The sequence below is a fragment of the Callithrix jacchus genome, chromosome 3 (genome assembly GCF_049354715.1).
Source record: "Callithrix jacchus isolate 240 chromosome 3, calJac240_pri, whole genome shotgun sequence".
Lineage (NCBI taxonomy): Eukaryota > Metazoa > Chordata > Mammalia > Primates > Cebidae > Callithrix > Callithrix jacchus.
Window position 1 is genome coordinate 69117017 of NC_133504.1, and position 15597 is coordinate 69132613.

General features: G+C 39.4%; 1 protein-coding gene across 10 annotated transcripts in view; it reads right to left on the bottom strand.

Moving 5' to 3' along the window:
- Positions 1 to 15597, bottom strand: part of LARP1B (La ribonucleoprotein 1B) — a 197198-nt gene that overhangs the window by 8195 nt on the left and 173406 nt on the right. For 8 of the 10 annotated variants that reach the window (XM_035292963.3, XM_035292962.3, XM_078366502.1 and 5 more), the window contains 3 exons: positions 10753 to 10862; positions 9930 to 10057; positions 5443 to 7412 (listed from right to left, as the gene is read on the bottom strand). In XM_035292963.3, the coding sequence (XP_035148854.1) occupies positions 7215 to 7412; positions 9930 to 10057; positions 10753 to 10862 (436 nt within the window). In that variant the 3' untranslated portion in view covers positions 5443 to 7214. Of the gene's footprint in view, positions 1 to 5442; positions 7413 to 9929; positions 10058 to 10752; positions 10863 to 15597 lie in introns of those variants that run through there. The other 2 variants (XM_035292958.3, XM_035292959.3) reach the window with 1 other exon arrangement.

A 15597-nucleotide genomic window follows, 5' to 3' on the forward strand; every position in this document is an offset into this window, starting at 1 on the left:
CCCGTCACTACTGAAAATACAAAAATTAGCTGGGCATGGTGGTGCGCGCCTGTAGTCCCAGCTACTCGGGAGGCTGAGGCAGGAGAATTGCTTGAATCCAGAAGGCAGAGGTTGCGGCGAGCCGAGATCATGCCATTGCACTCCAGTCTGGGTAACAACAGTGAAACTCCATCTAATATATTTATTTATTTATTTATAAAGTAGCTGGGTGTAGTGGCACATGCCTGTAATCCCAGCTACTGGGGAGGCTGAGGCAGGAGAATCACTTGAACCCAGGAGGCAGAGGTTGTAGTGAGCTGAGATTGTACCACTGCACTCCAGCCTGGTTAACAGATTGAGATTCTGTCTCAAAAAAAAATTTTACCCAAAAAATTACATACCACGTCAAACATACATAAGCAAAATTAGTAAGCAAAGAGTTAATATTCTTGATAAGTAAAAATGCTCTATAAATTTATGAGAAAGAGATAACCACTCCAAAAGGAAAACATAAGGAATATGTTTTTTTCTTAATTTTTTTTTTAATTGTATTTTAAGTTCTGGGGTCCATGTCCAGATCGTGCAGGATTGTTACATAGGAAGACGCATGCCATGGTGGTTTGCTCCATCCATCCTCCTGTCATCTACATTAGGTATTTCTCCTAATGTTATCCCTCCCCAATTCCTCCATCCCCTGCTCTCTCTCCCTTACCCCTGCCGGCCCCCAACAGGCCCCGGTGTGTGATGTTCCCCTCCCTGGGTCCATCTCATTGTTCAACACCCACTTATGAGTGAGAGCATGAGGTGTTTGGTTTTCTGTTCTTGTGTCAGTTTGCTGAGAATGATGGTTTCCAGATTCATCCATGTCCCTGCAAAGGACATGAACTCATCCTATTTTGTGGCTGCATAGTATTCCATGGTATATATGTGCCACATTTTCTTTATCCAGTCTATCATTGATGGGCATTTGGGTTGGTTCCAAGTTTTTGCAATTGTAAACAGTGCCACAATGAAAATACGTTTGCATATATCTTTATAGTAGAATGATTTATAATCCTTTGGATATATACCCAGTAATGGGATTTCTGGGTCAAATGGTATTTCTATTTCTAGATCCTTGAGGAATTGACACACTGTCTTCCACAGTGATTGAACTAATTTACACTCCCACCAGCAGTGTAAAAGTGTTCCTTTTTCTCCACATCCTTTCCAGCATCTGTTGTCTCCAGATTTTTTAATGATCGCCATTCTCACTGGTGTGAGATGGTATCGCAATGTGGTTTTGATTTGCATTTCTCTGATGACCAGTGAGGATGAGCATTTTTTCATATGTTTGTTGGCTATATAAATGTCTTCTTTTGAAAAGCATCTGTTCTACTGCTGAAACTGGACATAGTATATACAGAAAAAAAGAAAGAAAAGGAAAGAAGAAAAAAAAAGAAAAATGTCTGTTCATATCCGTTACCCACTTTTTGATGGGGTTGTTTTTTCTTGTAAATTTGTATAAGTTTTTTGTAGATGCCGGATATTAGCCCTTTTTCAGATGGGTAGGTTGCAAAAATTTGTTCCCAATCTGTGGGTTGCTGGTTCACTCTAATGATAGTTTCTTGTTTTTGTTTTTTTTTTTCTCTCTTTTTTCTTTCTTTTATTTTTCTTTCCTTCTTTTTTTTTCTTTTTTGTCTTAATAATAGTTTCATTTGCTGTGCAGAAGCTCTTAAGATTAATTAGATCCCATTTGTCTATTTTGGCTTTTGTTGCCAATGCTTTTGGTGGTTTAGTCATGAAGTCTTTGCCTATGCCTATGTCCTGAATGGTATTGCCCAGGTTTTCTTCTAGGGTTTGTTGCTGTTGTTGTTGTTTTGAGATGGAGTCTCACTCTGTAGCCCAGGCTGGAGTGCAATGGCACCATCTTGGCTCACTGCAACCTCCACCTCCCAGGTCCCATTTAAGCAATTCTCCTGCCTCAGCCTCCTGAGTAGCTGGGATTATAGGCATGTCCCACCATGCCCAGCTAACTTTTGTGTTTTTAGTAGAGATGGGGTTTCACCATGTTGGCCAGGCTGGTCTCGAACTCCTGTCCTCATGATTTGCCTGTCTTGGCCTTCCAAAGTGCTGGGATTAGAGATGTGAGCCACCGCACCTGGCTCTCCTAGGGTTTTTATGGTGTTAGATCTTATATTTAAATCTTCAATCCATCAGAGTTAATTTTTGTATAAGATGTAAGGAAAGGGTCCAGTTTCAGGTTTCTGCAGATGGCTAGCCAGTTTTCCCAACACCATTTATTAAACAGGGAATCGTTTCCCCATTGCTTGTTTTTGTCAGGTTTGTCAAAGATCAGATGATTATAGATGTGTGGCATTACTTCCAAGGCCTCTGTTCTGTTCCTTTGGTCTATATCTCTGTTTTGGTACCAGTACCATGCTGTTTTGATTACTGTAGCCTTGTAGTATAGTTTGAAGTCAGGTAGTGTGATGCCTCCAGCTTTGTTCTTTTTGCTTAGGGTTGCCTTAGCTATGCAGGCTTTTTGGTTCCATATGAAGTTTAAGATGGTTTTTTCCAGTCTGTGAAGGTCAATGGTAGCTTGATGGGGATAGCATTGAATCTATAAATTACTTTGCACAGTATGGCCATTTTCACGATATGGATTCTTCCTAACCATGAGCATGGAATGTTTTTCCATCTGTTTATGTCCTCTCTTATTTCCTTGAGCAGTGGTTTGTAGTTCTCCTTGAAGAGGTTCTTCGTATCCCTTGTTAGTTGTATTCCTAGGTATTTTTTATTTTTGTTTTTTTAGACATGGGGTTTCATTATGTTAGCCAGGATGGTCTTGAATTCCTGACATTGTGATCCGCTCACCTCAGCCTCCCAAAATGCTAGGATTACAGGCATGAGCCATTGTGACCAGCCCAGTATTTTATTCCCTTTGTAGCAATTGTGAATAGGAGTTCACTCATGATTTGGCTGGCTGGCTGTTTTTGGTATATAGGAATGCTTGTAATTTTTGCACATTGATTTTGTATCTTGAGACTTTGCTGAAGTTGCTTATCAGCTTAAGGAGATTTTGGGCTGAGACCATGAGGTCTTCTAAATATACAATCATGTCATCTGCGAATAGAGACAATTTAACTTTGTCTTTTCCTAATTGAATACGTTTTATTTCTTTTTCTTGCCTGATAACTCTAGCCAGAACTTCCAATACTATGTTGAATAGGAGTGGTGAGACAGGGCACCCTTGTCTTGTGCCAGTTTTCAAAGGGAATACTTCCGGTTTTTTGCCCATTCAGTATGATCTTGTCTGTGGGTTGTCATAGATTTTATTGTTTTGAATACATTCCATTGATACCCAGTTTATTGAGAATTTTTAGCCTAAAGGGCTGTTGGATTTTGTCCAAGGCTTTCTCTGCATCCATTGAGATAATCATGTGGTTTTTGTCTTTGGTTCTGTTTATGTGATGGAATATGTTTATAGATTTGCATATGTTAAACCAGCTTTGCATCAACATAAGGGATATTTTCAAGCAATCTACAAACAATATGGTTAATAAGCAATAAAATTATCTGTTCATTAGTGGCCTGATTAAAATGATGACATTAATGAGATTTAGAGGCCAGGAGCAGTGGCTCACGCCTGTAATCTAGCACCTCAGGAGGCCAAGGCAGGCAGATCACCTGAGATCAGGAGTTTGAGACTGTACTGGCCAACATGGTGAAACCCCATCTCTACTAAAAGTACAAAATTAGTTGGGAATAGTGGCACACAGTTGTAGTCCCAGTGTGACATGGTAAAAGCCCCATAAAACTGCATACCTCAACCATACCTCGGCTTTCTATTGAAAGTGCTCTCTGTAACCCAAATGTGACAGACAAGCAGTCCAAACCCATGCCATCTTGGCCCCTGCGACTTGTAATAAGTAATTAAGGATTGTAATTTCCACCCTACCCAGACAATGTGTAAACAAATGCTAATCTTTACTTTTGTGAACCACTTAAGTAACAATCAGAATGTCAAAAGTCCCCAGGCCCTTGGAACGTCCAGAGCCCCTCACCCTCATCTCCGCCCATGAGGTGATTTACAGAATCCACTAGCCCTCAGAACGTCTGAAGCCCCTCACTCCCACCTCTGCCCCTCACCCTCACTCCTGAGGTGGTTTTTACGGGTATAAAAGGTCTTGACACCCTCCTTTCGGGGCCACGGGTTGGAGAGACACGAGTCCTCTGTGACTGCCGGCAATAAAGACCCTGCAATTTGGCATACTCCTCTTGGTGTTGACTTTCTATGCTCGGGCCAGTACAACACCAGCTACTCAGGAGGCCGAGGCAGGAGAATGGCTTGAACCCAGGAGGTGGAGGCTGCAGTGAGCGAAGATCACATCATTGCACTCCAGCCTGGGCGACAAGAGAAAAACTCCATCTCAAAAAAAAAAAAAAGAGAGAGTTTTGAATGATTTTTTAAAACGATCAGTCTAAGGAGAAATATTTATCATAATTGGTGTTGAGAAGAATGTAGAGAAGTAGATGTTGTGCATCAAAGTGTAAACTGTGCACCCTTCCTAGAAGGCCTTTAATGGAGACATGTTGTTACTTAGAATTCCAACTTCTAGGAGTTCTTGACAGTAACTCCAAGTTTATACACAAAAATTTATCTGTAAGGATACTATTAATTGTTGTTTTCTCACTCTGTCACCCAGGCTGGAGTGCAGTGGTATGATCTCGACTCACTGCAACCTCTGCCTCCTGGGTTCAAACGATTCTCCTGCCTCAGCCTCCCAAGTAGCTTGGATTACAAGCGCCTGCCACCACGCCTGGCTAGTTTCTTGTATTTTTAGTAGAGATGAGGTTTCATCATGTGGCCAGACTGGTCTCGAACTCCTGATATTAAGGGATCCACCCGCCTCTGCCTCCCAAAGTGCTGGGATTACAGGCTTGAGCTACCACACCCAGCCTATTAATTGTTGCTTGTAACAGCCAAAACCTAGCCACAATCAAAGTTCAACATCAGCAATTAGCTAAGTAAACTCTGGTGTATTCACATAATACTATGTAACTAGCAAAAGTCAAGAAATAGAAATATTAATGACATCACTGTCAGGGCATGGTAGCTCATGCCTGTAATCTAAGCACTTTAGAAGGCTGAGGAAGGTGGATCACTCGAGAAGCAGGAGTTTGAGATCAGCCTGGCCAACATGGTGAAACCCCATCTCTACAGTTAAAAAACTGAATCATAGAGATTTTTTTAAAAAATTATTAGAAATATTAATGACATCAGAAAATGTTCAACTCCACTAAGTGAAAAAAGCAGGTTATAACACTGTATATAGCCTGATGCCAGTTTTGGTTTTTCTTTTTTTTAATAACATGTACTTTATTTTCTTATTTGTGCTTAACTAAATTTCCCAATGTACATTTATTACTTTTATAACAAAAATATGATAAAACTACTAATACAAACCACAAAACACTTGATTATTATATTTTCATTTATAATATACAATTTTCCAATCAAATTTACACTTGTATACTCAGTTGAGTAGAAATAATCTGGTTAAATACAGGTTTCAGAGGTATGTTTTCAACACAAAAAGGATGCTGAGAAAAATTTATAGATCATTGCAAGAAATCATTTAAAGCTAATAAGCATGGTTTGGAAATTTCTCACTGAGAAACTGGAACTACATACCCCATTTAAGAAAAGACTTGAAGATTTATTATTCTAACCCATTGCTTATTTTGCACCCTCTTTACAGTATCTCTAAATAAATTTTCTGAATATTCAAATTTGACTATTTCCCCAATTTAAAGCATCAAATGACCCTTCAAATAGTAAATATTATAAAACTGCAGATTATTACTTATGATGAGAAATAACTTGAAAACCTATTTACAAATTAACAGCCCATCCATCCAAAAAAGATTACATGTATTTCAATATTATAATTTATAAGACATCCAATCTGCTCAAAAAGAAAATACAAATTAATTTAGTGTATTGAAACCACTTGTTTTTGCCAATATAATATTTGTAAATCATGTAGTGCTCAATAAAAGTGGATGTAAGTTTATAACTGAAACTTCATTCACAAAAAAAGGTCTTTTACTAGCAAAATCTGAGTATTACAGCTTTTCAACTATGTTCTAAATAAAAATAATTAAAAATCAATTTAAAAAACTCAGAATAAGTGTTTTATTTTTTAAATCACAAAAACTAAAACTATCATTTACATCAGTTGTAATAGCAATAAAAATTAGAAATCAATTTGCTATAACTCTCAAAAACATTTATATAAACAAAATTAAACAAAAAATAAACAAAAAGGAAAAACTAAGTATTCATTTTAAATAAAAGACAATCTGACTGCTTATGACATACCCACTTGCAGAAATAATAAATAGCAGATGCATTCAAAACAGTGCAAGATTTAATTAATTTAGGACAATATTCCAACCAATCTCAACGCAGGTTTTAAATTACTTGTGCACGTTTACATAGAATCATAAAAATAAACCTCTAATATGGAATCAGCTTATGCCAACTGAGAAAATTACACATCAACACAACAACTGTGAAAATCATGAGATATGACTGGGGGTAGAAAAGCAAAACCTAGCATCAAAAGTGCATATACTCACTGTAACTACAATCTTGCTATATATTTCTATGTTTGTTTAAAAAAAAGTTTTCTTTAAACTATGTGTCTCAAAGGAAAAGTGAATGTATCATTTCATATTCTCTTTTGAATTAAAAAATATATATAAGTAATCTTCCTTTGTTTTTGGTAGGTTCAAAATGAATTGACAGTGGGGTAATTGGATTCTTTAAGAAAGTTCTATAGAAGAGAAGAATACAATATACTTTATCTTCTTTAAGAAGTATGAGCTGAAACTTTAGGAATTCCTTGTATTGTTTTTAAAATATATTTAAGGAATGTTGTTTTTGTAAAACAATGGCTTTGAAAAAGAAATCTGAGATCAAATACATTACTGGAGGATCTCTATAAAAGGTCACAAAGACTATCCTTGTTGTGTGAAATCGGGAAAACATTTTTAGAATGTATCTTGTTAGAAAAAGTGCTACTACTTTTCTCCCTTTTTCTTCTTTCTGATTATCACAATTAAACATCACAAGATTTTCCCCAAATAAATACTGATGTAAATGTTGACTTCAAGGACAAACAACTTTCCTAAGAGTCTATTTCTCAGGCATTTCACCATTTGTTGAGACCACATGGAGCACTGTGTTACTGTGAATTGTCACTGAACTCTGGTAAAGTGTTCCTTCCTGGAGAGTTTATTGGAACCTGAAGCTGATTGGCAGATGTAGATTTAGCAGCATTTGGTGGCTTTGTAGAGAAATTAGGTGAAAGTCTGTTACGATTACTCTCCTCACCAGAAGTACATGAATGCCTTTTTCTTCCAAATTCCTCACTAATAGGGGGCTGCAAATGATAAAAGACAACAGAGCTGACAATTTTACTCTTTTTCTTCCCTTCAAAACCTAAGGCTAGACTTTTCAAAAAAAAAAAAAAGTAAGTTAAATGGACACTACGGTAGATTTTATTAGTATACAAAAACTTAACAGCAACTTAAGGTACTAAACTTAAATTTCCTTCCTAACTAAATCAGTCTACCGCATTTGTTCATTCTTTTACTCAACTTTTTTTTTTTTTTTTTTAATGAAGTCTCACTTTGTAACCCAAGCTGGAGTGCAGTGATGCAATCTCCACTCACTGCAACCTCACCTCTGGGGCTCAAGCGATTCTCCTGACTCAGCCTCTCAAGTAGCTGGGACTAGGGGCAGGCCACTACACCCAGTTAATTTTTAAAATATTTTTAGTAGAGATGGAGTTTCATCATGTTGCCCTGGGTGCTCTTGAACTCCTGAGCCTCAGCCTCCCAAAGTGCTGGGATTACAGGCGTGAGTCATCAAGATTGGCCTCAACATATGTATATTAAGCTTCTCTCATGTTGTAGGGCCTGAGCTACAGGATAAGGCATAAGGCTGGGTTCCTTGCCTCCAAGAAAATGTTTCAGCGAGGCTATTTGCCTTCTTTATTCAATTTTGTCAACTGTGAAGTATTTGTAACTCCAGTCTCTTTCTCAACCCTAAAATCCTATTCCAGGCTTGCTTAAGTGAAAATGTTTAAATAACAGATAAATGAAAGCAGTAGGGGAATAAAAGATACGCCAGTCAAATTATCGTTAGCAAGTTTGAAGGTTTATATAGAATTCCTATAATACAGAGACTGGAGATTATTATTGATGGTACCAAATTTAAACATCATCAAACATTTAAGTACCCAAGAAAAGGTATCCTGCATTCAAAAAAAAAAAAAAAAGTCAGCTCTTTAGGCCTTTCCAGTTACCAAGATTTGGGATCCCAGAACTGGACACCAATGAACTAGTATTTTTATTTGGAGCTAAATTAAGATAGTAACCTCCTCTTCCATCCTTCCATTGTACTTAAAGGAGGAGGCCTGAATTCTTAGCTCATGTTTATATGGGGAAAGAGTCTCAGATATAGAGCAGGGATGCCTTTGTGACAGAATTGGCTAGGCCTCATTAGAAAAATAGCTCTTGGGGCGGAGCCCGGTGGCTCACGCCTGTAATCCCAGCACTTTGGGAGGCCGAGGCGGGTGGATCACGAGGTCAAGAGATCGAGACCATCCTGGTCAACATGGTGAAACCCCGTCTCTACTAAAAATACAAAAAATTAGCTGGGCACAGTGGCACGTGCCTGTAATCCCAGCTACTCAGGAGGCTGAGGCAGGAAAATTGCCTGAACCCAGGAGGCGGAGGTTGCAGTGAGCCGAGATCACGCCATTGCACTCCAGCCTGGGTAACAAGAGCGAAACTCTGTCTCAAAAAAAAAGAAAATAGCTCTTAATTCCAGAGATAGGCACTTCTATTAACTCTATCCCTGAGTCATTAAGTCCATTTGCAACACAACACAGAGATAAACCTAGCCTTCCTTTCACCTCTCTGTTTTCTAAGTTAAATTTTTTCTTCTTCCTTTTTTTTTCTTGAGACAGAGTCTCATTCTGTTGCCTAGGCTAGAGTAGTGACACAATCTCAGCTCACTGCAACCTCTGCCTCCCAGGTTCAAGCAATTCTTGTGCTGCACCCTCCCCAGTACCTGGGATTACAGACATGCACCATCACACCCAGCTAATTTTTGTATTTTTAGTAGAGACAGGGTTTTGCCATGTTGACCAGGAGTGCCATGTTGATCACTCCTGGCCTCAGGTGATCCACCCACCTCTGCCTCCCAAAGTGCTGGAATGACAGGTGTGAGCCACCATTCCAGCCTTTTCCCCTTATTTTTTTATTTCTCTTCTTCCTTTTTTCCTCTTACATTCATGATTTTTAATGCTTTTCTTTTCTCTTGAAATCAAATTGATAAAGTCTATATATATATAGGTTCAACCTTCAATCAAAGGTGATGAGAACCCATGAGAGTGGACAACGTCATAAGATGGCAGCAAAAGGACCTTGTTCAGTTGATTCAGCTAAAAGATACCACTCTCGTGCTTGCACACATGCACACAACATTCTCTCCTTAATTTTATTATGCAGGAACCCTAAATCTGTATCAGCACATGTTACAGAAATTATATGGATAAAAGATCATTAAAAAGTAGAAAGTTTCACATTGCTAGTGACAAATTAGCATATCAGATAAAAATTAATAAATCTAAAAAAAGTTTAATTATAGCAGCAGATGAAAATTAAATTAACAATTGCACTGTGGTTATATAAGATGTTAACAGTTGGGAAATCTAGTGAACAGAGTCTATGGGAATTCTCTGAACTATTTGTATACCTATTTCAAAGTTTAACTTCAAAATTAAAATGTTAAAAAACAAAAATCATAAAATTAAAGTTTAAAAAGTCACAGATAAGAGATTGAAAAATATGCATAATAAAAAGAATAGAGGAAATGACTTAAAACTTACATCAACACGGAAGTCTTCTAACCTCTTAAAACTACAGAGGTATTCCTGAAGTTTTGGGTCAATGGACTGTGTCTTAGACTGAGAATATTTCAAATAAGCCCAAAACTTTTCTAGTCCGTAAAGCTGACCTAATAACAAAGAAAAATATACATTATATTATGTAAAAAATTTTAAATGATTCACATTAAATATAATCCTATCAGCAATAAATCATTTATCTTCCAATATATACTTACTCTGTATCTTGAGAATAAGACATGTAATGAATTAACGATAATGGCAGCTAACATTTATTGAGTATTTGCTATGAAACAAGCATTAAGTGCTTTATTATGCATCAAACTAATTTGAAGTATATACAACCCAAAAGATGGGTGTTCTCGTATATGTTACAGATGAGAAACAGGCTAGCAAGTTACCAGTAGTCACATAGCTTCTAAATAGTGGAAAGGGGATTTGGACCTCCAGAGCTTACACTCTTAGCCACTGTGCTATTTCTGCCTTTCTGAGCTTACCCGCTGATGTTGCACAGAAACTTCATTTTCAAGTAATGGAACATCAGTGAGTAGCTATGTTTGTCAAAGGGATAATGACAAAGTATACCTCCATGAAAGAAAGACTTGAGAGTAGTTGCTTTCCAACACCTCACAGGAAGGGCCTTCTTACTACATGGTACCCCATCCTTCATCAAGAAACATAATAATGGCATGAAGGTCTTAAATGGTTTGCCCTGAAGGAACAAACTATGAACTCCCTCACTATTTACTGACAGACTCAGGTTTACAATTTCCAAATAGGGTAAGTTTTTTGTTGTTATTATTACCAGATTCGTAGTCTTTTTTGGTTTCTTCTTGGAAATCCTTAAAAATTTCTTGTCTGAATTTTTTTTCCAGTCCATAGCTGTAAAACCTGAACAGACATTCTAACCCATACCTGTAAAGATAAAAGGTTTATAACAAAATACAATCTCTCTGTAGTTAGTAACATCAATATAAGCAAACAAATAATCCTAAATGAAAAATAAAATTTTACTATTCAGATTTTTTTGCTTTTTTGAGACAGAGTTTTCTTTGAGATGGAATCTCGTTCTTGTTGCCCAGGTTGGAGTGCAATGGCACAATCTCAGCTCACTGCAACCTCTGCCTCCCTGGTTCAAGCTGTTCTCCTGCCTCAGCCTCCCAAGTAACTAGGATTATAGGTGCCCACCACAACATCTGGCTAATTTTTTATATTTTAAGTAGAGACAGGATTTCACCATGTTGGTCAGGCTAATTTTTGTATTTTTAGTAGAGATGGGGTTTCACCATGTTGGCCAGCACATTCAAAATAGCAGAATAGAGCTGTGGGGAGGTGGTTAATGGATAGAAAGGCAACAAAACGTACCCTGCTCTGAGAGCAGACTTGTCTTTATTAAACAGGTAAATGTGTGTGGGTAGAAAATAAAACAAGATCAAAGAATTGAGGAACTGGTTGCTAACGAAGGTCACAGAAAACTCATACATGAGGGGAATAGAACAAGCTTCAAACTCACAAATCTGAACATTTTAAGATCGTGGGGCCAAACAGGTAAGTATGCTTCCAGCCCCATGTCTAGAGCTGTTAGAGTAACTCTGATGCAATGATTGAATGAGAAGGCATCATAGCAGCTCTTCTTTATTTACATAAAAACATCATAGAAAACATCTTCTGCCAAAGATACTTATACTAGCAGCAGTATGAAGAATGTATTGAGCTTTCTTCATGCCAGGCACCATGCTTAACACTGGAAATACCTTATTATTAGTTTTCAGAACAGTGAGAGATAATTACGATGTTCTTCATTTTACAGATGAGGAAACTTGTACTAATAGAAAATAAGTGGCTTCCTCAAGTTCATACAAATTAAATTAATGATAGGATGGGGACAGAATTCTGTTTTGATATCTGGCAGCAAAATAGAAATTCAGAACATTTTATTAATAAATAGGTTATGGAAGTCTATTAAAAAACAAAGACTAAAGAATCTCTCAGACCCCAAAGCAGCACTCTGGAACAGAAACAGTCCTGTCCTGGAAATCAGGAGACCGGGGTTTCTGGACCTTCTCCATTGCTAACTAGCTCTAAGGCTTTTGAAGAGTTGGACTAGATTACCCTAAAATCTATTCATATTCTAAATAGAAAAAGTTTTTAAAAACTATGCTTTCTAAAAATCCCATAGGTTGACTAAAAAGCCAGACTGGTTTCCAACTCCTGACCTCAGGTGATCCGCCCGCCTCAGGCTACCAAAGTGCTGGGATTATAGGTGTGAGCCACTGCCCCCAGCCAGTATGCAGATTTTTAACTGAACTGGTAATTAGTAATCCATAGCTGGCTTTGCTATTTTTGATGACTCAGCCACAGCACATCATGAAGGTATACTGAGATGCACACAGTATCTCTTCCTGGTATTTCTGAAGAACTGGCCAAACGATTTAGTGACAAATTGGGAATCTAATAGATTTTTCCCAAACCAAAATTTATAATGGTGTGTCTGTACACAGTATTAAATAAATACTCTTGAATGTATGCTTTACTTCAGGAAGATAAAGACCATACTGCTGTGCCCTAGATCCTAGATGTGGTGTCCCTTTCAACTATAATAATACAAACATAATTAAATGCTTAAGAGAGCATCCCTGCTTTCATTATAAAGTACAATAGTAGATATACTGCTAATAGAGCTATGATCACTACATAAAGGAGAAAACAAATTTCCTTGTTTCTGTCTGTAACTACCTAGAGAACCTAGCAGTTCTGCTTGGTGGATCAACAAACTATATAGGCTCAACCTTCAAACACACGTGATGAGCAGAACCCATGACAGTGAAACAAGGCTATCAGATGGCAGCAAAAGGACACTGTCTAGCTGACTCAATGAAAAGATAGCACAATTAAAATACTCCTCAGTTAGAATACTAAGTCATTCTGGGTACCTCAGCAGAAAGGTTACAACCCCTTCCTTCTGGTAACATAATATTAACTGGCTGTTGGTCACAGGAAGCAGGGTATATGAGTGTGTGTCTCTTTTGTAACCGGCTTATTTATAAGACAAAGAGTGATGGTCTGGCAAACTACCAAGAAAAATGCAGGACTGCCAACTATACACTGAAACACTAACCTGAGCCAGTGGCTCCCATAGCCTTAAGTGATGCTACTGGTTGAGACTGCATGACTGCATGACTGAAGTCTAAGGAGATTAAAGATTAAAAGAACCACTGTTCAGAATGACAAACTTGCTTTGATGCTCCTCTTATGGGATCATATTATGCCGACATCAGTTGTTCTCAATCTTAGCTACATATTATCATCATCTGGGGAGCTTTTAAAAAATACTGATGTGGAGAGACTCTTCAAGATGGCGGGGTAGGAGCAGCTCAGGGTTGCAGCAGCTCGGGGTTGCGGCTCTCAGTGAAGGCTCAGAGGGTGAGTTCAAGCCGCATATTCAGACGGATCTTTACTGCCCACAGAACGGGGGGATTCCCAGGTAGAGGAGAGACACGGAGCGCCGCCGCAGCTGTTTTGGCCAGCACTGCCGTTGGGGCCGGCGCAGCAGCACAGCGGCACTCCGCACAAGGCGCACTGGTCTGGATGCCCTGTTAAACCGGCAATCTGAGATTTGGGAGGGCAGATTAGCATATCCATCTGATTGAACGGGACTTGGACAGTGACCCAGATCAGGAGATTCCTGGGAGGCAACATTTGAGCCGGTGCAGTGGGTCGCTGCACAGGAAAGCACAGGGATCCTGGTCCCCAATCAGCAGGCGACTGAAATACCTGGGAGAGAGTCAACCTTTCAACTTAGGAAAGGGAAAAAGAGGGGCTCTGAGGCGGTGAGCCAGGTGAGCAGGCTCGGCGGGTTCCACCCTCACAGGGACAAGCAGGACGGCGATTCCATACGCCCGGGATTGAGAGTTTCACTGCCGATGCAACTGAGCCCGGGACAGCACAGCTCGATGAAGGAGGGGCGTCCCCCATTGCTGAGGCAATCCGCCCCTGGAAGTATACTCCCATTGCTGTCGCAGCCTGCCGTTGCTGAGGCAACCCGCCATAACAGAGAGACTCCGCCAATACAGAGGCAACAGAGCGGAGCACACAACAGCAGGGCAGAGCCCTCAGCAACAGGGCGAAGCCCAAGGCAACAGAGCAGAGCCCACCACAGTAGGGCAGAGCCAATGCCAAAAGGGTGGAGCCTCAGCAGGCAAATAGTGACTAGACTGCCCCCTAGCTGGGCAGGAAAGTGCAACGGATACTCATAAAAAAAGCCCTAACGCCCCGAGACACAGCATCTGAGGGAAAAAAAAAAAGGGTTTTATGAGTTCTGCTGCAGCAGACTTAAGTATCTGCCGAACAGTCCTGAATGAACAACGAAGCTCACGGCTCAGCACTCGAGCTCCTATAAAGTACAGACCGTCTCCTCAAGCAGCTCCCTAACCGCTGAATATCCAGAGTCACTTCAAAAAGGACTGATCAGACTGACATTTGGTGGGCATCATTCTGGGACAAAGATAGCAGAAGAAGAAACTGGTAGCATACCTCATTGTTCCGCAGCGGCTACAGGTGTACCCCAGACAAGAGGGGCCTGGAGTAGACCTCAGCAGTCATACAGCAGAGGGGTTAGACTGTTAGAAGGAAAACTAGACAACAGAAATACTTCACCGTCAACAATCTGGGCGTCCACTCAGAGACCCAATCGAAAAGTCAGCAACTACTCAGACCACAGGTGGATAAACGCACAAAAAAAAGAAGAAACCAGCGCAAAAAGGAGGAAAACACCCGAAACCAAAACACCTAGCCTCCTACAAAGGACCAAAACTTCTTGCCAGCAAGGGAACAAAGCTGGACGGAGAATGAGGGTGATGAAATGATGGAATCAGACTTCAGAAGGTCGGTAATGAGAAACTTCTGTGAGCTAAAATAACATGTTCTAAATCAATGCAAAGAAACTAAGAACCTTGAAAAAACATTCCAGGAAATGATAACAAGAATGGACAACTTAGAGAGGAATATAAACGAATTGAAGGAGCTGAAAAACACAACACGAGAACTTTGCAAAGCATGCACAAGCTTCAGCAGCCAAATTGACCAAGCAGGAGAAAGCGTATCAGAAGTCGAAGATCAACTCAATGAAATAAAACGAGAAACCAAGATTAGAGAAAAAAACGCAAAAAGGAATGAACAAAGTCTCCAAGAAATGTGGGATTATGCGAAGAGACCTAACCTACGTTTGATAGGTGTACCAGAATGTGATGAAGAGAATGAATTCAAGCTGGAAAATACTCTTCAGGATATTATACAGGAAAATTTCCCCAACCTAGCAAGCCAGGCCTATATTCAAGTCCAGGAAATACAGAGAACACCACAAAGATATTCCACAAGAAGAGCAACCCCAAGGCACATAATCGTCAGATTCAACAAGGTTGAAATGAAGGAGAAAATACTAACGGCAGCCAGAGAAAAAGGTTGGGTCACCCACAAAGGGAAGCCCATCAGACTCACAGCAGATCTCTCGGCAGAAACTCTACAAGCCAGGAGAGAGTGGGGGCCAATATTCAACATCCTTAAAGAAAAGAACTTTCAACCCAGAATTTCATATCCAGCCAAACTGAGCTTCATAAGTGAAGGAAAACTAAAATCCTTTGCGAACAAGCAA